This window comes from Cariama cristata, unplaced genomic scaffold, assembly GCF_000690535.1.
Source record: "Cariama cristata isolate BGI_N322 unplaced genomic scaffold, ASM69053v1 scaffold5605, whole genome shotgun sequence".
In the NCBI taxonomy this organism is placed as follows: Eukaryota; Metazoa; Chordata; class Aves; order Cariamiformes; family Cariamidae; genus Cariama; species Cariama cristata.
In genome coordinates, this window is record NW_009619199.1 from 88,624 (window position 1) to 112,713 (window position 24,090).

The window sequence follows — 24,090 nt, forward strand, 5'->3', positions numbered from 1 at the left end:
GCATAGATTTTTGCATGAATTATTTCACAAATTCAGCTCACTGTAGCTATCAAACCACTTAATGTGGTAGAAAAGGGATAGTTATCTTTCTGAGGCTTTATCCACACCCAGAAAATAATTTTTTAAAAAGTTAAAAATAAAGTTAGTGAATATCCTGAATCTAATCAATTGTGTTTCATGCTATTTAGCATAAAAGGATAAATTTTTCAATAAGATTAGAAATTAACATTTGGGGTCTTGTCTACACTAAAATTGTTATAACTTTTCTTTCCCGTTATTTCAGTAAATTTGCAAGTATGTTTAATGCAGAAATGCAAACATATCTCCAGTAAGTGACACAGTCTGTAAAACTGTCTCATTAAAATCAAGTCTCATTAAAAACAAGGAGAAACAAAATTGTCAGCCTGGTGATTTGGTCATCATCTTAATACCTAGAAACACTTGTTCTACTTGCTGCTTTGTCACACACTTTCTATATAACCTTCTACAAGCCATCAAGTACTCAGACGAACCTTTATGTGGACTAGAGTAATGCCTAAAACCATGGAGAAAGGTTTAAAATAGGATTGAAAGATTCAGGTCTATAGTTACTATGTCCTCAAGGCAAGTCTTGTGCTCTGTTATCTAATTATTTAAATCTGTTGAATTTTATCGAAAGCTGAAGGGATATATATCCCCTTGTTTGCTAACATTGTGGGTTACGTATGCAAATTTCAATATGCAACTGGCAGCTTTGCCAGTGAGTCGTACATGGTCTACATAAGCTGTCCTATTCAAGTGTTTATGGATGCGAAGAAAAACGTTAATTTATGTTTGGTACAATACAAAAAATACACAGAATGACATAGAATACCTTGGAGTACTATCCTGGTAGCCCCATATTTAAACATGCTTCAGTCGTTTATAGTAGGGAGTGGCACACCGGGGAAGGGATGAGGATGAAAGGGAATATTCCTTTCCAAGTTAAGTTGCATATTTAAATGTATAAACACAGATTTAAAAAGAAAATAAGCTGACAATTCAAATATCTTTTCTAATTTTATTCTGGTTCTAAGCTTGTATATCACTTGAGAATACAGAATTGAAAAGATTACATTTTATGGCAGAGCTGCAGCATAAAGTTATTAATATGTTCATCTTCACAAGCTGTTGCTAAATCCAGTGAGTCATCCTACCAATGCTAGAAAGACACAAATTAGACAAACCGAGACATCCGCACATTTCTGTCCTTTTTATTAGCTCTGTAGGTTGCTGCATTTTGAAGAGTTTACTAGCCTTTGTGTAAGTGGATGGTAATCCATAATATATTCTAGCTACACATGTTGCTGTTATTCCTCATTCAGTTTGCTCTTTGAATGCGTGTGTACTTTCTAGCTTTGATTGGCAGCACCTATTGTTGTCCCTAAAAGGTTTTAAGCCTGAAATAATTGCCACATTTGATCAACAGAATAGCAGAGCATAGCCCAGTTTTGAAATGAGGCACCTCAGTGTCTGATAGTATTTACATGCTTTGGGCAGACACAGCAAATGAACCTCAGAGCGCTTGAATCAGCAGCGTAGATAAGCATCCAAAAGCAAGAGTGTAGGAACAGCTTCCAATTTTCTTACCTTCTCCCATTAAAAGGCTAGGCCAAGGCTACTGCATTAAAAATAAATTCCTCACCCTGGTTTTCAAATCCTCGCATTACCTCTGGATGCCTCTGATTTTGTGTCTCATTTTGCTTCCCCCAAACTTTGCAGTCCCTGAAGCCAAGGTGCATGTCGAACTTGCTGCCTTTTCACCCCCACCCCCACCGTCTCCCTGCCTGTGGGCAAATCCTTCTGCCAGGAGCCAGCTGCCTGGCACCCTGGTCCCACCTCTGCTCCTCATCCTCACATACCTCCTCCCAGAAGACTCACCTCTGCCAGGAGGCCCCTTAATCAGGCATTCCCCACAGACAGGAACTGTGATGTGTACAGGCTTGAGAGAGAGAAAGAGGAGGAGATGCTCTGTAAGCACTAGGTGATAAAAACATCTCTAAAATAATGCTCTGAGAGCAGCACTTCCCTCTGTTCCTCTAACAAGGAATGCTTGTGATTGTAAATACTGAATACTTCTGCTGATTAATATTGCAGATTAGCCCTTTTGTCCAGGAGACAATTTTATCTCTAGTGTTACCAGAATGGAGTGTTTTGTTGCTCTCCATTAACTGCATCCCTGTGACATATTTGTTTATTTGCATGCCGCCTCACTCTTTCTCTGTTCCTCTCTTCCTCCATTCTTCTCTCTCTCTTCATGCTGCTGCAGAGGAGCAAGAGTCATCTCATGTGAAATGTTCTCAGTCTTTAATACAGAGTGAACTGAATGATTCTTAATTAGCTTTTAAAAATGCATTGTAGATAAAACCACATTAATCCTCTGACCCTCAGGTCGTACAGAAACATTGTGTTAATTGTCCTGAAAAACAGATAATTCCATTGTTACAAACTCAGAGGTCTTGCTTAAACAAACATAATTGTCAGACACAAGAGTCTGGCACAGTCACACTTCAAAACATTTTACAAAAATCTATCCAGTGGTACCCTGGATAAAGAAGGAGTTGCATCTCGAAATCCCTGAGTAGGGGTTCCCTGATCCCCAGCAGAGACAGGCCTTTGCCAGGCTCTCCTAAAGCTCCGGGTGGTTGGGGCACAACAGCTTGGAGGGATCCAGCCTGCAATCTGACTGAGAAAGGGGACCAACTCTGTTAAAGCTTTGTGCTCAACCCTACAGGAAGATGAATATGCAAAGTTTGGTGTTTTCAGATACTCATAATTTGCTCGCAGAATGTTTCCTGATGGTCCCTTTCTCCGAATCCCAACAGTCTGGAGCTTCTCTGCTTCTTCTATCAGCTTTCCTTAAAATTCATTGTGTTCACATGCAGCCTTTGTCTTTAAGTTTGATTGCCACAAATTCCTTTCCCACTCTGTTTTGGTTCTCACAGCAAATAACATAGGTAATAAATGAGCTTAGAGAGCAATGAAAATGTCAGCCTGGATCATCACACCTTTTCCTAACTAAACCTCTGCTCAGCTGTCATTGATGATCCTGCCTTCCTGTTATTGCTGCATAATTTCAAATAATAACAGTAATAAAAATACCTAGGTCTTGTGCAGTATTTTTTGATAGTAAATCTTAGAACCACTTTAGAAGGATAGTCAATGCCTTTTCGTCCACTTTCCACGTATGGAGATTCAGGTATAGACATGTCATCCAGGCCAGTTGTCCACGGGGCTTATAGTATGCCAAACCAATGCTAGCTAGATTAAAGATCCCAAACATCTATACACTTTCATTATTTCCCTAATGAAAAAAACATGCAAATGATGTTCAAGAAGAAATTGTTTTTGCTTAAAAACATAAGGTCTGATCAGCTGGACAAATGTTCAAGGATCCTTAGGCTCTGACCTGCAGTGACAAACTTTTTAAGTGTCTCAAACCCAGGTGTTATCTGCAAACTTACTGGGGACGCACTCAATCCCCTTGTCCAGATCATTGATAAAGATATCACTATGATAAAGATATATCTATGACGCATGATACTGTGTCATATGTTTCACACCAGGCAGTGTTAGCAGGAGAGGTGAGTGGTGATGTGTCTCTAGCTTCCAAAATAAATCTTTGCCTCCTGAATAAGAAAAGTCTCTGGGGGTTTAAAGTTGCAAACACTGAGGTACATTTTAATGATGTCACTGTTACAATCAAATGAACTCGCTCTGCAGTCATGAAAAAATAAACTAAACGTTCATCTTAGACGTAAAAATTGAAAACATTACCTTATGACTAACCAGGTTAATGAGGTTATTCTTGCTACCCTGTCATGCAGTGAGATCATGTAGCTGGGAGGAAAACCTATGTTTAATCATGCTTTGGAGGAGCGATGTTATAGTACTAGGTAGGCAGAGTATACTGGAGGTGATCAGGCAAGAGCAAACAAGACCTACCAGGTCCCAGCAATTTTTTGCATGGGTTGACCACAGATGCATTTTCATCAACTGTACATTCTTTGCTTTAAAGGCCAGCCTTTGTAAGTTGCAAAAAAAGCAGTTATTTAATAGGAAATGGATAGAGAAGACCATTTTATTCACCAACCATTACCCTTGTAGTCTTGATATTATTCTATTACAATAAGAGAGCAACTACTGACACCTGGTGGCCAATTATCTTTTTCTGTCGTTCTATATGCCTGGGGTTCTTTGTTGTTTGCTTTCAAATATGGCTATTTAAAGAGTTTGCTTATGAAATGATGAACCTATTACTTATTTCTGTACCATCCTTATCCTATTCCTTTCATGGCTAGAAAGATGTTAGAATGTCATCCAAATGTTAGAATATCATCCAAATGTGTCACCATTCTCAGAAGAAATATTTTGGAATGACAGTACTTTCAGCACTGTGAGGAAAAGTAAAAATTAATTAAAATATACATTATGATATAAGTTTATACCTAGAAAAAAAGCATGCTTGTTATACCCATTGATCTAGAGGGGTAGATGCACACTACACTGCCTGAAATGCTTTGGGTTGATCCATCTGCAATGGATTGAACACCTCATCTGGGATCCAAATGTTGATCCCAGATTTTTTCTGATGAGCAAATGGGGTGTGCTTGCACACGTTTGTAGGAAGACATCTCTGTTGTGTCTCAAGAGCAGGATTTGAAACTCCTCTCTCTGCCCTCCCCACTCCCAGGAGTGTACTTCCAACTAGGAAATAACTGAAGTGCTGACAGCTTTCAGGAGCCCATCTTGGGCATTGCCATGTGTCTCACGTTCCCTAATGTGATGGATGTCACACCATAGATGTCGGCAGATGGGAGTGTGATGGGTGCTTTCAGAAGAACCCCAAAGTCAGTTCTGCAAGGGCCAGTGAGGTGTCAAGGCTGTCTCAATTTAGGCTGCTTACGAGGGCAAAATAGAGTTGTGAAGCCAGACCAAGAGAGCCCAAGGTATTTTGAAAGTGGTTGATCACATACAGAAAACAAAACATGTTTATTTACGAATTGACTTGTGGCTTATTAGACAAAGTATGAGGAAAAGGTAAAAACTGCAGTGGTGAGGAACCAGGGTGCACATTTAAGTACTGTTGTGCATTTTGGATTGGCCAAGCCTGTTTTCAGAGCAGCTGCTACAACATGTAGAAGGTAGGAGTTTTGAGGGGTAGAACTCTGATTTTTATTTACTTCAGGGTTTTTTGTTTGGTTGGTTTTTTAAATGAAAAAAAGACACTGTAGTGACTTGACCCTGGCCAGCAGCTAAACACCCACACAGCCGCTCACTAAGTCCCCATCCACCAACGGCATAGGGGAGAGAATAGGAAGAGCAAAAGTGAGAAAACTCATGGGTCAAGACAAAGACGGCTTAATCAGTGATAGGAAGAGGAAAAATACAAGTGATGCAATGTCAATCACTCACCATCTCCCACAGGCAGACCAACGCCCAGTCAATCTGAGCAACGGCTGCCCTTCCTCCTGTTCTTCCTCTGCCCTCAGTTTTTATTGCTAAGCATGACTTATGTGGTAGCGAATATCCCTTTAGCAAATTTGGGTCAGCTGTCCCAGCTGTGTCCCCTCCCAGCCTCTTCCCAGCTTGGTGGGGGCAGGCAGAGTGGGAAAAAGAGAAAGCCTTATGCAGTGCAAGCACTGTTCAGCAATAGCCAAAACACTGGTGTGTTAACAATGTTTGAGCCACAAATCCAAAACACAGCACCATACAGACTACTATGAAGAAAATTAACTCCATCCCAGCCGGATCCAGCAAAGGAACCTATAATTCATGTTTATTTGCAGCTAGATTTAGAGAGATTAGGAGGAGAGACAAATGTAAAAATTAAGGAACAGAAATTATAAGCAATGAGTTGCCTAGTGATTCCTCATGCAGACAAATGAATATGTAAGAGCAATAATTAAGGGAGCACAGTGTCTTAGGAGTTGAGAGCACATTTAGGAACAAATCATGTTAAAGCACACACACAAAAAAAAGGAAGGGCAAGTTATGGACCTTAGAACTACGTGATCCTTCTCCAGGGTATTACTTATCAATATTCTTTTCACAGCTTTCCCTGCTAAACTGTTCCTCCACTTGTACACTTCTGCAGGGGTCATGATTTGGCTTGCTGTGTGTTTGTACAACTCTTAGTAAAGACCCTGGTTCTGATCTCATCTTAGCTATGATTTCAATTGGTAATATCATTATATGAATCAATGCCCATACACTAAAGCCTTAAAAAACATCTCGTTTTCCCAGTTGGCTGACTGGAGTTTCAGGTTTCATCTCCTCTACTACAGGCTGATTCATTCCTAATTACTTGCTCATGACACTATTAGGCATGTCAGGTCCATCCTGATTTTTTCTTTCCTATTCCTCCTCTCCTAGATCATATTCAGAACTCATCTGCTGTTTCCTGACATTTTTGCGTTAGTAAAGGCTTCTGCTTTGTCAGACAGAAGGTATGCATCCAGTCTCAACACTGGTTGTGTTTACTAACCCGTAGAAATGCTGGATTAGGATTCCTGCACAGTTACCGGCAGGTGATGTTATTCACTCTTCTTTCTCTGACAAAGACAGAGTTTAGTGCCATCTCTTGACTTTGATAACAATTTCCTGTTTGTGGGGCTTTGTACAACAAAATCACAGAAAGTGAAGATGGAAATGACCTACTAGGTCATCTAATCCTTCCTTCTGGCAATCCAGGATAATTCCTTACAGAATACCTTCAAGTGCTTTATCCAGTTTGGTTTTAAATGTCTGAAGTAACTAGGTCTCCATCAATTCCCACAGAAGATTATTCTACAATCTAATAGATCTCACAGTTAAGAAGCATTTCATTCCAGTCTGTCTAAATTTTCCCTTGCTTAATTTTATCCCATTACTCAGAGTTATATTCTCTTGTGACACCCAAATATAGTCTTTCTAACCTCAGGGTCCAATTCCCTACTGCCTCATGTGTTATATTGCCACTTACATTTACATCTGGAAAGTATCTTTAAAACTGACAAGGTGAATGGCAAGTTGAGGCTGGTATTTTTTCATACAGACGTGAAATTATAAATCTTGCAACAGGGAACACGGACCATGGCCACACATCACTTGTGTACAAGGCACTGGAGAGACTGGAACTTGTGTGTCCATATGGTGTCCAAGTTGGAGAAAGAACAGAAAAAAGTCACTCAAGTTGTTTACAAATTAAGGATATTCTTCACAGAGTGGAATAAAGTATTCTATTCATCTCTTCAGAAAGAGGTGACTTTGTTATTATGGATACTAAGTACCTTCATAGAAAAAAAAAAAAAGATTCTGGCTGCTATAGCTCCCTTTAACCTAGTAGGAAGAGTTTAACAAGAATGAATGACTGGGAGCTGAAGCTAACTGAATCCAGACTGAAAATGAGGTACATGTTCTTAACACTAAGAGTGATAAACTACCACAGCATAGGGTGGATATTGCTTTCCCTGATGTCTGCAGAAGATGATTGTTTACCTAATGGAAGATACACATCAGCTGTAAAGGTCCCTAGTTGAAATATAGGACTCTCTGACAACAAAGTGTCAGACTAGATAACCTGATGGTGTGTTCTAGCCTTGAACATTATGGAGGTATATCCTCAGAGATACACATGATAAGCTCAAAGAGAATGCAGTGGAGAGTCAGTGCATGAATGCAGCTAGAGACAACTGTCTTTCAGGTTAGTTGGAAAAATGGAAATTCCTTTCTGCATTATTTTTATAAGCCTTTGTAAGCTGAACACATGACTGGTAGTCATCCTCTAAGTACTGTCTTCCATGGAAAATAGGAAAGCCTGCTTTTCTAATTGATATTTCCAGAAATCATCAAGAGACAGATAAGGCTATTTAGTAAAAATCAAATTGTATCTCCCCAAACAGAAAAACAGAATAAAAACAGGGTCACAGTGAGGGACAAGTCAAAAAATTCAGCAGAGTAGAGATGCAAACACAGCAGAAAAGCAATTCCCATGGTCTCCATGTGACTGCCTGTTAAGGGAATATGCTCCTGAAACAAGACAAAAGGCAGCTCAAATATGTCTTATGCTGAGATTGTCAAAGCATTCAGTGGACTTTGAATTCTATGCTCCATCATCAGCAGTGATTGACAACATGATTTCAAAGATATTTAGGTGCCTAAAGATGTAGCTTGGCACCTGGTGGGATTTAAAAGCACGTCAAAGTAGGCCAGACACATAACTCCCATTGATTTTCCGTGAGAACTCAGCTTCTAAACATCTCTACCACTATTGAAAAAAGTACAGAGGCTGCAAGGTCACTGTGGTGTTTCTGAAAATATTGTCCCTTATTGCTTGTTGAAAGAGTGCTTCAGCTGAGAATGGTAACATTATTTATACCAAAACCAAATCAAACACTCACGCCCTTCCAGAACATGGTTAGAGTTCGGTAGTCAAGAGCTAGAAATGAGATGAAATGCAAAGAGGTAAAGAGTTAGAAACAAGTTTTTCCTGCCTTCTCCTTGTCTCTCCCTCACCTTGCAGCAACAACTGGCTCAACATAAGACTGACTCTCCGTTGTGAACGAATTGGTGACTCTGAGGTGGAAGACTGACCTCCTCTTTCATTTAGTATGAATTGGCTTTAGAGGAAACTCTGTCTTCCTTCCCATCCTTGCCCATCTCCATGTGATGTGCAAAGAAAGCTCTAGCAGAGAAGAAGGTGACTATTCACTCTCTGAGGTGCCTGCTCTGTCCATGAAATGTTAGCAGCAGATGAATAAGCTTTAAGCACCTTTCAGTGGCCCCTTTGCTAACTATTGTGAGTTGAGCACTTTCAAGGCTATGCTGAGTATTGCTCAGCCCAGATCTGTTCCTCTGTCTTTGTTCTGTTCCGGCTTTGACTGCACAAAGCAGGGAGTGATGTGAGGAAGGCGAATGACGGTGGTAAGATCTGGTTGGCAAAGAATTAAAAATGTCAACCCTTTAATAAATACAGAGAAAAGGGAGGAGGCTTGGGTTGGTACTACAAAGTCACTTTTTGATGAGTTGACAAGAGAATCTTCCTTGAGCAAAGCACAGGAGTCATTTTAATGTCTGACAGGCAATCTCTTCTGATGCTGCATTGTCAGTCTTGTAAAGAACTTTTGGGGGAAATGTGGTACTAGAAATAACAAAGCTTGGAGGTGATACATATTCAATCTAAAGTCCACACAGGTAACCAAATAATCAGTCTGCCTTTGTACTTTCAGATATGTAGAATGAAGTACCTGTGCTGTGCAAGCAGCTGGGTGGCATAGCTTTAATTAAAGAATCTAATTTATTGCATCAACCCTGTTTATGTTGATCTGGGGATTAATGTAATGTTTATTTTTCGAGTCACATGCAGAAATAACAGGATTAGAATATGCCTATGCCTCAAACAACGCGAAGTTAATCTTTTTAATGAAGGAAAACAGTTCTGTGCCCTCAAAATAAGATGTACATCTGAGTCAGCAGGGCTGATATTTAGGATGATTATTCTATGTGAAACATCCTTGCACAGATACATCAGCCAGGTTGCAATGGCATACCTACACACTGCTATTTACTTTCTGCTGTCACTCAATGGACAAGTCGAAGGTTTGACCGCAGCTAAACAAAGTTAGTAGGAATCTTTTCCTACTTTGAAACCAGGCTGATTTTCTTTCTTATCTTTTGCTTTACACTTAAAAAGAAAAAGTATTTTTTTCCTTGACCTTGAAATGAAGTTTTAAAAGCTTTTACTAAGTTTTAATGAACACTTATTTGATAAAGACTTTCATGTCACTTATTTGAAAGTATACTTCAGTCTCTTGGATGTCACTAGAAAGTACATGGACTAGAGGTATTCCTGACTTATAATAGGGGCATCCTTTACACTTCACTCTTAGTTACAATTGTTTAACCTTTCAGTAAATGTTCCCAATGGCCATGCTTGTTCTCTTGGTCTGTTTTTCAAGAACCAGAGCCAACTTGGTGGCTTTGCTATATGTAACTCTGAGAGACTAAGTTGGATGAAGTATTATAGAATCATTAGGATAATAGAATGGGCAGATGTTCTTAAGCGGAAGAGCCATACATAGCTGTGGTTATAAGTGCATTGATTTTTAGCTTGATTGCAGTCAGCTCTGCATGAAGTTGCTTTCTCATAGATTTTGCTTCACTTACAAGAGTGTAATTAGAGTAGTGTGCCACCTATAAAGATGAACGGATGGACATTACATTATTCAAGATCTCCCTTTTTACAGAGTGAGAATGCTGACTGCATCTATGTTCAGGAGTACGAAAAATATCTTCATCCTAGTGATAATGCCTACAGATGCCATCTGTACATCCAGCTATCCAACAGAAAGAAACTGAAATGTGTTAAGAAGTACAGAAAGAGATACCGCAAGGACTCATAGCATACATACACTTAACAAAGCCTATTCTGATTGTAAAAAAAATCTTGTGAATCATTCAAAAAGCATTGGTGCTGAGCTTTCCTAGGAAAAATGTAGAGAGTGTATCCCCCATGCTGTCTCAAGAAAAAGTAAAAAATGCTGAAGAAAATTTTCAGCTGTTATAATATTTACACTAATTCAAATGACAGTTTATTCCAGGAAAATATTTGGTTCTTAAATTTTAGGAATTAATGTTATTACCTGCATGTGCTACACAAACAACATTACCTTTTCCCTAAATGACTGCAGCTAGTGTAATTAACTGCACTTACAGCTTCCTGTGTCTGGATGACTCTGATCTTACATTGTGCTCCAGAGTCTTGTTTTTTTAAACCACTCCTGATGAATGCAGAAGACAGTGGAACATGTTTCCACCTGCTCTGCAGTGGGGGAGACTGTATCCATTTCAGCAATTACACAGTAGAGAGGAGAAATCACTAATTAGTAGAACCATGAATCACTGGTACAGTTGAAATTGGCCATTCCCAAAGTGCAGGCTGTTTCTTACTATAAGTGTAGCTGAATCACTTGTTTGCTCACATCCCTCTCTACTTGCTTTATTTTTTACTCTATTGAGTGAACTTTTTAAATGATCTTGGGAAATCTGTTTGAGGTAACATTTAGTGTTTCAGCCATGTGTATTGCCACACAATTTTCTGGAAAGCTCTGTGGGTTTTAGGCTACTACCTGCCTCTAATGCTGTGCTGCTCAGGGCTTGCAGGCACTCAGTAGCTGCACAGAATATAGAGCTCCTTTGTAAATGATGATGGATATAGAGGTGAGGGGAGACAGTACAGTGGGGGAGCAACACATGCAAGGGCTGGTGATCAGAAAGGACTTGGAGACACCAAAGAAATTGAGAAATTATCAAAAAACCTGCTACTGTGAGTGGGGATGAAATAGAGATGATGGTGAGGAGAGAGAACATCCTTCACAGACAGTGGAAGGATGGGCTCGAATATTTTTCATACTTCAATGGAAAATGAACTGTAAAAATTTTGGAGTACTATCACCAATTTTCTATTGTAATCAACAACAGAAAAATGTTAGTCAGATAGCTAGTTTTTTGTAGTCCTAATCAAAACCCTTCATATCCCGCATTGGTTATCAGTACCTTTTGAGAATTGTTTCTTATAGTCTAGTCTCATGTTGCTTGAGGAAATCTGATTTTACCCTCCAGAAGCTCCACTTCCTTCCATTTTCACCATCTGCAATTTTCCCTCACTTGCTGTCCTGCAGCCTGAAGAGATTTAAATGCAAAACCTGCAATAGAATCATAGAATCATAGAATCATTATCTGGGATTCAAGGCTTACTGGCCTCTGCCAAAAAATTTCCCTGTTATTCCCAAGTTATTCTCAAAGGAAGCTAGTTAAACTCCGGTCAGGGAGTATTGCTGTCACTGAATGGGTCAGGGAACAGCTCTGAAACAGCAGTGGCACAGCACCTTGTGCACATCTTCAGCCTGACCGGTGCAGTGAGATGCCTTTCTTACGCTCACCAAGAATTGATATTTTGGAAAGGCAAGAGGAATTTTTGTCAGTAGTTGTCACAGAGCATATGGCAATATCATGCTCAGTGATTAAGGCGGGGAACAAAATCAAGTGTTGGTCCAAACACAGAATTTTCTGTGTGGGAGAAATGTTCGTATTTCTGAACAGCTCTTTTATGCCAATGTCAAATTTTAGAGTTTGGGGAAAGTATGTTAAAAAATGAATCTTACATTAGTATGAACAGTTTTGATAGAGCATTCCTAGATTTGAAGCCCACTGAAAGGAAGAAAGAATATTGTTTTAATTCCATGTAATATGAAATTTTTAAAATCTTAATTGTAAAATGGAGACATTACAGTAGAAAGTGTAGGCTTTCTGATAAAATGCCCTTATGTGTGGGCATCTGCTGTTTCAGAAGTGACTGAAATCAAAATGGAAAATAATCCTGAAAGCCTTGAGATGTGGTAAGATGATAATTGCTTCATTAATGTCATACAACTAGTGTAAAACTATCAAAAATAGTATAAATTAAAAAGCAAATGAGTAACATTCTTAAAGACAGTGAAGAATTGAACACTTCTCAGAATGTTGGAATATTAGTTGAAATCAATACTATTTTGTGGAAATAGGTTTTACGAACTCCAAGTAAAGGAAAAAAGAAATGCTGGACCACAGTGTATTTCAATAGCAGGTTTGAAAATGCTTGTTTAATTACTATATGTTCAATAGCAGTTCATTTTTCATAATGCTCAACTATCTCTGAGGTCTCTTGCTCTTTTACCACTGTAAATCACATTAACTGCAAATCTTGCCACTCAATAAATTGTTTTTAAATTCTGGTGCATCTGCTAGCTTGGGAGCAGACTGTACTGAGACTGGTCTCTAGGCGACTTTAATTATGTTTTTCGTTCACATGATGGAAGTTCTCAGCCATCAGATGCCACCTGTTATCATTTTTATTTCCACTCTTGTGAACTCTTGTTCAGGGCAGCAAAGGGAACATTAGCTGTCGTACTTGTAAGGTGTGTGGTCTTGAAAGCTCTGCTGTTGTACTGCATTTGCAAAGCCAGAACCAAGCTCCCAAAGCATGCTCTCGATTGTGTTTTGGTCAGTAATAACAGCCAGAAGCCTTTTTTTTCTGGAGAACCAGCACCATTGTTCAAGACAATGGAAAATATAATTTCAATTTTCAACACAATTCTCTCTGATTCTTGAAGTTTCTGTTCATTTTTCTGCCCTCTTTTTCTTCTCCTACTTTTAATTACAAAACTAATTGAATACCTAAGTCAAAATAAATGTGAAGAGCCAAGCAATGACGCAAGATTTGTGTAAATCTTATTAGAAACTTTCTTTGAGTCAGCTGATAGAGTTATGGTCATGTTGTGTGAGGCATCTTCATCACACAACTTATTTTCTGTGGGTCTATGTAGATCATTAGCCAGTCAGTGGAGTTGGATTAAGTCCATTCTAGGATGTGCTCATAAGCTAAAAGATAGAGAAGAAAGATGGTCAGTGCTAGCTGAGGTTTAGGATGAGAATTCCTCCTTTAGCAACTGCTTAACATTTTAAATCTCTCTTCAGTTTTTGATTCAGTGAATCATGCCTTTCAGAGGCATCTAGTAATTCCCCAGGGTCTTGGCACTTAGTCCAGATCAGCCAGCACAGAGGAATCCTTACATTCTTAGCATCCTTAACCTTAGCTATTGGGTTACACAATGTTTGATTAGGATATTAGCTACCATTCAGTTCAGACACTGTCGTTGCCAACTGATGCTGAAATTAGTTTCTGTGTGTAAATTCGATATTACAGTCATGTTCTTCGGTAAGTTTCCAAAGACAGAGGTTGTTTTAGATACTACATATAAAATAATGCTTTCAACAGTAAAAGTGGTTTTAGGTAGCTATTTTAAACAGTGAATCATTAGCAGATCTGTCAATATATTGTCTCTGAAATATTCATTTATCTGAATAACACTTTTAATTTAAGATTTTATATATGCTTATATATGAGTGAGAGATTTCTAGGAAGAAAAAGTACAGAGAAATCTTTCAAGAGAGTACAATTTGAGATCCATTTATTTCCCAGATCTTCTTTTTATATATAAAAATTATAGGTTGTATGGAGCTGCTGAAGATCTGCTGTTTTCAAATGTACAATGCACACTGTATTATAAATCCATTGCTAAAAAAGGTGTAAAAGTTTTGTGAATGCCAGATCTAGAATTCACTTCAGAGCAATGTTTGAAATATTCCATTTTGGAAGTTTGTTTAAACTCAGATAACTACACTCTGTACTAGAGCACTGGGGCATCCTTGTCTAATGGCTTATTACCAACCTCCTAGGGACTCACTGTCATGAAAGGCAGTATATAAGCTTAGAGGGATTTTTTTTTCTTGCCCCATGTGTAATTTAGATGTCATTTGCAGTTACTGTGTACTGCTAGTTTACTTCAAAAGAATGCTGATCGAGGCCTGAGGAAAAGATAGAGCTATATGCTAAGAAGAAGCAAAAGAATAAAGTACTGCTTTGCTGTTCTACTGAGATACATCTGTGCTGGCTGCCAAATGCTCATTCCTAGTTTGAATTCAAAATTGATCCTTTTAGCGTGTACAGATAAGAACAAAGTCAGATCATATTTGTTTAAATACTTGGTACTTTTTAATAAAATAATTAATAAAAGGTTTCACTGTACTTTAACCTTTTTCAAGAGTCAGAAAAATACAAACCTGTTCATTCAACTGGGAAGAGTGGAGCTTGCACAGCCATGCTTGCTTTTTGAGAATTCAGACCAGAATACAACTGTCTTCAAATATCTTCTGAGAATAACTGTAAAAAGAAAAGGGTGTTTCACAGTCCTCCACAGCTGACAAACAATTTTGTTAGCTATGGTGCTTAGCTGTTTAAAGCCTGTCACAGGTGCTTTCAAAAAAGCCCATGGCTAAGGTTTTCAGAGGTATCCAAAAACTTTGGATTGCTCAGTATTTGGGTGGTTTACGTAAGCCCTTTAAGAAGACCTGAATATCAAAAGTGTCCTCAACAACTTCTGAAAAATTGACTGATTCACATTGGGCACCAAATTACCAGAAGCATCATTTGAATGCTTATCTCCTCTAGTAAGTCTACTGAAGGGCTTTTTTTATTCCTCTACATTGTTGTAGAAGTGGGACTATTCTTGAAAAAAAAATGCATTCCCTGTTGTTGGATATTGAATAGTTCTGTCACCAATACCAAGGACAGTCACAGTGCTTTTGACCGTGCTGGTCAAGGCTGCTGGAGCACCCAGACTGATGGTCATGTGTTGTATTGGTCCTAATGAAGTTACGTAGCTTCCAAGAAGTGCAGGCATCATTCTCATGTCATACATTCGCCTTTCGTTTTACAGAGAAAATAACCTAAAGCTCTGGAGATTATACTTCCTCAGCTGATTGGCAAAGATATGTTTAGAATGATGTTCATATGTTGCCTAATACTGATGTTTGAAAAAAGATTAATTTCTTCTGCAAATTCCTCTTCTTAACTAACTCGAAAAACCAGACCCACTGACAGTCCAGAGAGCTTGTTGTTGTTTTTAAGAAAAAGACATAATAACTATAAAAACCCAACATAATATAAGCCGTGTTCCCCAACAACATTCCCATAGTTTAAAAGTTAAACCCTAGATCTGTGTAAAACAAAAATGAATGAGGCAAAATGTTCATTGACTTAAATTACAGTAATATAACTTATTGTTCGATTAATTTTTGGTGTTATTTTCCTTTGAGTTATTTAGTTACATACTATTTGTGCCTTATAGCAGATAACTACACTTAGGGAGTTCCAAAGTCCTGATCAGTTTTCCCTCCTTTTGTGAGATCTACCAATTGTTCAGTTTTTGCAGTTAGGTCATTTATTTTATTCAAGTGTGTAGTGCCTAGGTGTAAATTGTATGTACCTTCAAAGGAACTTCCATGGTGGAAGGTCCTACAAAACCTCCTCTGGACAATTTTCTGTAAATCATTCCAGCCTAGTTGCGTAAGTATGGCTTTAGAGATCAAATTTCAGGCACGTTGGCTTGAAAAGAATAGCCTAAGAGTAAAAATATTTACATTTCCGTATCAATATGTACTATTGGAATCAGCTATTGATAATTTTTCTGCTCTTTAAAAAACAAAACAAAACAAAACAAAACTACATAAAAAAATTTATAATATTTTCTTAATGGAAAAATTGTCCAGATATTTACTCAGAATTTACTATATGTTATTTATTTCAGATGATAGAAAAACACATTGATTCTTTTAACATAAATTATGGCTCTAAAATACATTAAAGTATATTGTCCTGATAAATGATGACTTATATGAAAAAAGGAAAGAAAGAACTTGAGGGCTTTATTTAGATCCAGTCTGTTATTGTAAATGATGCTGTCTATTTATTTATTTTTTTATAACCTCCAGCAATAGAAGATTCTTGTGATAAATGATTCATATCGCTGCAATATACACCTTTTAAAATTTCCATATCTGGCAACTAATAGGCACTTCTTGAAGGCTTCAATAGGCTCCTTAGCCAGATAACGTGGCTGAAAGCTGCCTCATGATTAATTTCATCTAAATGTGGTAATTACCATACTTTGAAGTAATGCCTGCAAAACATGCTTTCACAGAGAGTTAGTGGAAGCAGAGGATTAACCTAGAAACATTTCAGTTCAGAGCAGCATATCAGCCAAATAGAAACGCATTTTCCTCTGAATTTTTCAAGACTTTTTATTAAGTTACTTGGCAGTCATTTACATTACTTTATCTCATATCAACTTCTTCACAGCAATTTAGAGAGCAACAGAAACTGAAGCAACCTCCTATTATTATCAGTAATGGGATAGTCTTGGTCATCCAAGCTACTTATTTTGGCAGCTTTTGCCCTGAAGTATTCCTTGTATTAGTATTTAAGAGCACAATTAATTTATCATTCATATGTGTTGTGGACATAAGCATTACCCTGCCTATATTCTGGGCACACTAGAGATGATTAGAGAGGATGTTAATTTCCTTATTGGCACCCAGGGAAGTAACTTCTGCCATTGCTCTATGCATCTCTTTGCTTCCTGCCTCACAGGACCACCATGAACCATGTCTTAGCTGTACAGGTGAGACTAGTGAAAAAGGTATGTAAGGCCCCAAGTATGGTTGTAAAAATGGCTGATTTTTGTACCCAGCTAAAAGCCCTGAAGTAGAGTAGCACCAAGAATTATAATGGAGAGAGAAGATATCACTAGGTATTTCTGCCCACTTACATCTGCTTAGCAAAGATTCCAAATTTTTCATCCATCAGAAAATATCCTACAAAAAAGTGGCACAAAAATGCCACCTTAACTGAAGATGAGACTAAACATCTTAGTTAAGTCTCTCTGGTAGGCTGCCTGGCCATGCTATATTTTCACATAGCCGAGTTATTTTAACTTTATTTAAAGCAATGACGGACAGATTTTGCCTAGTCTTACATAGTCCATACGTAGGATTGACGGAGTTTCTTCAGGTTCATAAGCTATTCTACGTTGGCTCAGTTTTGGTAAGAGTCACATGTGTGCTCCTTTTCACAAACATGAAAGAAATGCATTAGCTTGAACTTTAATTGAACACTGGGAAAAGTTTGGAGAAGCAAGGATCTTTCCTCCAGGCTGGACTGGAGGGATGGCTTGGATTCTCTCTCTCTTCTCTTTAGCTCTAAATCTTCCATTTGTTTTGGCATGTAGGAAATACGTGGCAGCTGGAGTTTTGGCTAGGCATTATGTGGAGCTTTCCAAACTAGGCCTTAATTGTATGGCTGTGAATAACTGTAGGAAAATAATACCTTTCATTGCATGTCTCTATGCTTAGGATCCTAGTGCATCTTCCCTTGCATTTCTGCAACCTGACAATGTGCAAATGGTGAGCAACTATGGCTCAGCTAGTACATGTAAGCCATGGTAACTCAACCACATCTCGAATCTAATAGATTACTGAAATTAAACAAAAATGTTCACGTTCACACAGGTTGTGTTGCATTTACACCTAAGGTTAAATTAGTGCAACTGTACTATGAAACAAACAGAAGTGAACTAATTGGGCATTGGAACAGGCTCTCCAGGGAGTTGGTGGACTCACCATCCCTGGAGGTCTTCAAAAAACTTTTAGATGTGGTGCTTCAAGGCATGGTTTAGTGGGTTTAGCGGGCATGGTGGCATCAGGTGTACGGTTGGACTTGATGATCTTTGAGGTCTCTTCCAATCATAATGATTCTATGATTCTATGATTCTATGATTCTATAATTCACTGCATCATTCAAATGCACTTTGCAGCAAATAAGCTGTTCCACCTCTAAAGCACACACTGCAGTTTCCTATCTACCTATATCCTTCCTAACTAAATTTTTATGCATATGTGTTTTTTTATCTTACAGATAAGAAAGAAGCTGCTGTGTCCAAAGAACTCAAAAGTAAGAAACTACTGTGCCATAGGTTATGATCTCTTTTGTATGTCATGTATTTTTGAACAGCACGTTTCAATAATCTAAAATAATAGTTATTGAATTGTTGAAAATACAGAGAAGAAAGTAGCTACACCATTTATAATTGAAAAATGACATGTTTAGACTTCAGCTGCCTCCTACTTTCTAAATCCATTCTTATCCCGCTTCTAATTCCACACTTCTCTTTCTGACTGACAGTTTTGCCTTCCCCTTTTTTCTATCACTGTCTCCAAAAACAAAGGTTTCATGGGGAAGGAAATGTCAAATGAGGTCTCAGCTGAATGTGCTCTCAGTGGCAGCAATTTTGGTAAATGGGCTGAGAAGACTGAGAGTCCAACATGCTGAGGACCACCAAATTTATCTTCACAAATGCAAAACAAGGGCCTTGCCTATCTAGTTACTTCAGATTCAGACAGAGAGACTTCTGAGGCAGAAGAGAGGTAAGGGCTGGGCTCTTCTGGATAAATAACCAAAAAATGCTCTGAGAACATGGTATTGTTAACAAGAGAGCTCTTACACCTTCCTTTTCTACAAATTTGCAAGCATCAAAGCCTCAACACAGTAAGGATAGTAAGACAGTTTCACTGATAAGACTTCATCCACTCAGATCCCTGTTCTGAAAGTACAGTATATAAGAACAATTAGGAAAACTATGGGGCTTTGAAATCTCATTCAAATCATGATTAAAGAACGCATTGACTCCCATCTCCATATATGATCTTTCCCAATCTGTATGGCAGAATAATGCCGTCATCCTCAGTTTTGCAGGAATTTATTAAAAGATTTCTTTTGGCAATCAAGAAAAGCTGGTACATTGGTTTCCCACTCAAATTTTGCAGAAACATTGAACAAAACAATCAATGGACTTACTCTACAAGTAATGTCCTGTTAGTGAAATAACTGCCTGTTTGCAAGCAGGTCTTAAAGTATCCATTGATTTGGGCACATGATTCCTCTCATGGGAGAACTCCCCAGCAGCTGTCACAGCAAAACTTCCCAGGTCCATCTCATGAGTGAAATTTGCAGGGTGAAATTTTCAGCTGAAACTCGTTCATATAAAGATGGAGAGTCAGTAGGACTGGAATAATTTGTGAATTACAAGCAAAAAAGCATACACTTACAAAAGAAATGTTACAACATTTGGCACTTTTATTTCAATGCTACAGAAAAGTTAAGTAAAAAATAAATCAATTGCAGAAGTTTCTCGTCAAACACATCCTTCATTTTAAATTTTTTCCTCAATTAAAATTATTTTAGTTGCTTAGAAATGAAATTTTTCAGATTAAAATCAAAGTTTTGGTAGAACAAAAAGAATCCTAGCTTAATTTGTTTTCACAGATGTTGCAAACAAAAAATAAAAAAAGTCTTGCTGGCCAGTAAGCTCTAGCTGAGAGCTCAGAGGGGAATAAATACAGGAGTCCTCCAGTTTTGTATTAAGTCCATCCTGTCACTTGTAGAATATGTCTGTTGGATCTCCTGCAGCTTCTGCAAGAACAGGCACTCAGGAAAGTGATACTAGGTAAATTCTTCTTCAACGTCTTCTACATATTTCCCTGAAGAAGGGGTGAACACCCCAAGTAATTACAATGCTGCAATAATGACTAAGTTAGGATATAATTATCTGCTGAAAGCTTTTAAATGGATGGAAAGAAAACAATCCCACACTTGCAATTTATATTTTGTTTTCATTTTGTTTCACAAGACAAGCTTATGCATCTTTTATGAACTTCTCAAAAGACTAGAGGGGAAGAACTCAAAATTACATTCCTGATTTAGCCATATTCTTTTTCTTTGTAATAACAGAGTGACAGATGTGAAGGATTAACTAACATTTTTTTTGGCATTCTGTAATTCAGATTGTGATTAAAATGATTAATTATTTCCTCTCAAAATATGGAAATGTGAATTTTAAGTTAGAGGATCTTCTAGTTGATATAAAAAATCCATTATGACAGTTTGGAGTTTAGCTTATGGATATTTGTTAAATTATTGTCATTTAAGTATAGTTCGTTGTTTTACTAGTTCCTGAGGATAAAAGTATTTAACGAAACACTCTTAAAGAGTAAATAAATCCAGTAGGCTAGTTAGATTCTTCTATCCAGGGCTGAGATTCTCCAAATCTACTTGGGGATGCACATGCCCTTCATCAATTGGACCATCATTCTGCAAGGATATGTCCAATCTCAGCAAAGAGAGCATAGTGCAAATGTTTCATGAAGAGACCAAGAACAAGAACTACAGTTAATGGGCCTGAGAGGGCCTGGTTCTCTGCTAGGAGAACCCAGCAGTTGCTTTTTCAAGTGCAGGTTCAAACATGAAATTGTTCTCCTAATGCTCCTCCATTCCTCAGGATGGAGAGAAATTCCTGGTGGAGCCATCTCTGTGAATATACTTTGCAGAAGTAGCTCAATTTCACCTTTTCTGATCAAGGGGAGATTCAGATTAGGGGAAAGGATGCCTCCCTGAATAGCTGTGGGATCCCCAGAAGCACCACTGCTGAACTCACAGCAGTGAATCCTCGCCAGCTGCTGTAGGCTGGTTCAGGACCTTCAGCTCTCACAGCTGCAAGATCAAATGCGGAGACTCCCAGCCCATAGCTGCTGCCTGAGCGGTGAGGCCATGCCCGAACCACTAGGTACCTGTTTTGCTCTGCTTTGCCAATAGACACTGAATTACTAAACAGGAAAAGCTAAAAGAAGTGTATTGGTGCCTAATGGCAAGAGTTTACTAGCCCTTTGGCTGCTATTTTGTTGATACCTTTGAGTTTATTGAAGGCAACTGAACTCTTTTCTCTTTCGGTAACCTCTGCCTAAGTCTTCAGTGAAAAAATTGCTACCAGTTGTACCTCACTGGACACCTTTCCTCAGATTTCTGTTTTGTTAAGATATAACACTTTGTAGTAATTGGTTTAATTTGGTTTGTGTTTTTGTTTTTTTTTGTTTTTTTTTAAGAGCCAGCAAAAGCTCCTGCAGTCAAACCAGCCATCAAAAAAGCAGCAACACCAGGTAAAGGAGTAAAATGTTCATATTCAGTGTATTTCTTGTATTCTTGAACCAGTTTATTGCATCATAGCACCATCTGCTGGATTACACAAACGCCACTGGTTTGAGTTTTTTTGTCTGCTCTAAATTAGTGTGATAATATGTATGTGAAATGTTTTCTAAGAACAAAAACATTTCACATTGATGTCTAATGTTATGGTTGCTTATTGTCCTCCCACGGCAGCTAAGAGGTGCCATATTGGGCCATTCTGCAGATCAAAAAAATGGATCTGAATGTAAAGCTTGATTTTTAAAGCAATGTTTACAGAAATGAATTTCTATATGAATCTGTACTCAAACCCTTCAAAAAGGGGATCTGATTTTTCAAAGTGCTGATCTCACAGTAGATTTTCAAAAATGGAGCTCTTAGACAACCATAAATGTGCATTGAAAAGACAAGCAAAATTTTTTAAACAAAATAATGGCACAAATGCATATCTGAATTTAGATTGGACTGTAAAAATATACTACTTTTATTGATTTCTGATCTCTTCTGCTTCACAACTGTCTTCAAAAATGCCACATCGCATTTCTGCTTAGTTTAATAAAACTCAATATAATGAAAGATAATCTAAATATTCAAGATATTTATAGTTTTACTACTTTTAAAATTAACTAACATAAAAAAATGGGAATTCCCATGTGAAAATGTGATCAATATAAAACCATAATATTATTCTACTCTAAAGTAGAGTGGCTAGTGCTGCAGCAGGCTCCATGCTGCTGAGCTGTGCCTGCTGCTGGCATCGCAGGAGTGGCCAGCCCACTCCCTCTGCGGATCTGGGATGGGTTTCTTTTCTTTTCTTTTTTTTTTCTTCTTTAAGATTGTTTTCTGGCTGTCTTTACTTAATTCAGTGGTCTACCTCAAAGATCTCCTCCATCGAGCAAGGGAATAATAGCTTGCATCAGTAAGGGAGACTGGGAATTGGTCAAGGATCAGTGCAAGCCAGGAATATCTTCAGTTGCCTCTATCACAAAAGGACTTGCAGCCTGGAATTTCAGTTGATATAGGCTATCACAGGGCATATTGTAGAGTTGTACCATGTACTGTGTGAAGTTGGCCTAAGAAGCACCATGTCCCCACCGGTGCTCCCAGTCCCTGCCTGCTGTGTGTTGTTTGACGCCGTGTTCAGTTGCGCTAACACAACTGGGAGAGTAGTGTAAACCACACCATTGCCATGGCTTAGAGCTAAAAACTGTCCTAGAAATGTGTGTGTGTGTGGCAGGGTGTTCAGTCTGGATCATTTCAGTAAGTCTGGCTCCACGAACATCTATATCCGTGTAACTGCTAATTTCTCAAGGCAGCTTTGTTGCCAAAGTGTGTTGTATAGCTAGACCCTTAGATGTCTCAACAGTACACTGCAGAAATCGTTATGTTAGGACCATATGCTTATAATTAATTCATTCCACATGCTTGCATCCAATATTTGTGTTCATTTTTAAAAAATATTCCAATGAGTCTGCTTGTTGGCAAGAATGGTGATGACAGTAATGTGCTTAAGATAAAGAAAAGAGGAAAAACTGGCATGGCTTCTTATGAAAAAATAAAATGAGTTTGTCTGTTCTGACACATTTCTAAATATCTAGTTTGCCTTAAAAGTGATAAAAAGCAGTAGGCTTTGACTTCTACATTTTTGTTTCCCCTCCTCAAATGGCACTGTTCACTGAAAATTAATTTACCCCCAGAATAACTCACCATAGAAAAATATTAAATATGCTTGTTTGGCAACATTGTAAATAGATGGTTGCCTATTAGCACAGTAAATTAAATACATTATCCAATTTCATATTTCAATTTCTTCCACATATCTTATTACATCACAACCTATACCCCAGAATGCCTAAAGCTGAAGGTTTAGTTCTGGTAACAGACCGAACAGACTGAGAGCACAGCTGGTCATTTCCAGTGCTTCAATATCACATATGTTCCTAGTCTTAATGTCACTGGTGAAGAAAACCCTGCCTAATACATTGTGCACTATTTTTATCTCCATATATTTATATGGAGAAAGCAAAGAAAGTGAATGTGGAATTTGGAAGTCTATGAGAGCTTCTGTGTCTGGAAACTGATGGTTGCTCTAGGAAACCAACCTCAATGAATACTGGTTACTTGATTTTCACGGATATTTCCAAATGTAGTGTTTTCTCCAACTGGAAAAAATTACCTCTCTGGCAACTATCTGAAACAGGGTTGGAGAGCACAGTATTTGGCTCTAAAGCAGAATAGTTTCATAGATATGTGCAAGTGATGCTATTCTGAAGGGAAAAAACAGAGTGGAATACATTTCACAACACTAGTCCTCCTCAGTTACACTGTCTTATGATGTCCCCATCCCAAACTCCACTGCCATTTCCTCTTCTTTCACCACATGCATCACTTCCACAGCTGTGCCAGCAGGCCAGGTCTGAGAGTGACCTAGCCTTACAAAATATCTATCTATTGTTATTTCCTGAGGAGGGGTGCAGGTTTCTTTCACAGCATTTCCTCAGGCACTCCGTGTGTGCTGGGCCCCGCATGTTGTCTGGAGGGTCTCTTGGAGCTGGAGATGTAGGTGCTGGGCACGTGCCTCATCCTGCCAGCCTCTGGCAGGACAGGGGCCTGGGAGGGAAACCTCTCCTTCGTCCCCGTCC

The 24,090-nt window shown here is 38.4% G+C and overlaps 1 protein-coding gene across 1 annotated transcript in view; it reads left to right on the forward strand.

Moving 5' to 3' along the window:
• Positions 1 to 24,090, forward strand: part of LOC104162426 (triadin-like) — a gene marked incomplete at its 5' end in the record, with an annotated part of 187,016 nt that overhangs the window by 81,308 nt on the left and 81,618 nt on the right. The window contains 2 exons of the mRNA XM_009701141.1: positions 18,350 to 18,385; positions 21,370 to 21,423. Coding sequence (XP_009699443.1) covers positions 18,350 to 18,385; positions 21,370 to 21,423 — 90 coding nt within the window. The remainder of the gene's footprint in view (positions 1 to 18,349; positions 18,386 to 21,369; positions 21,424 to 24,090) is intronic.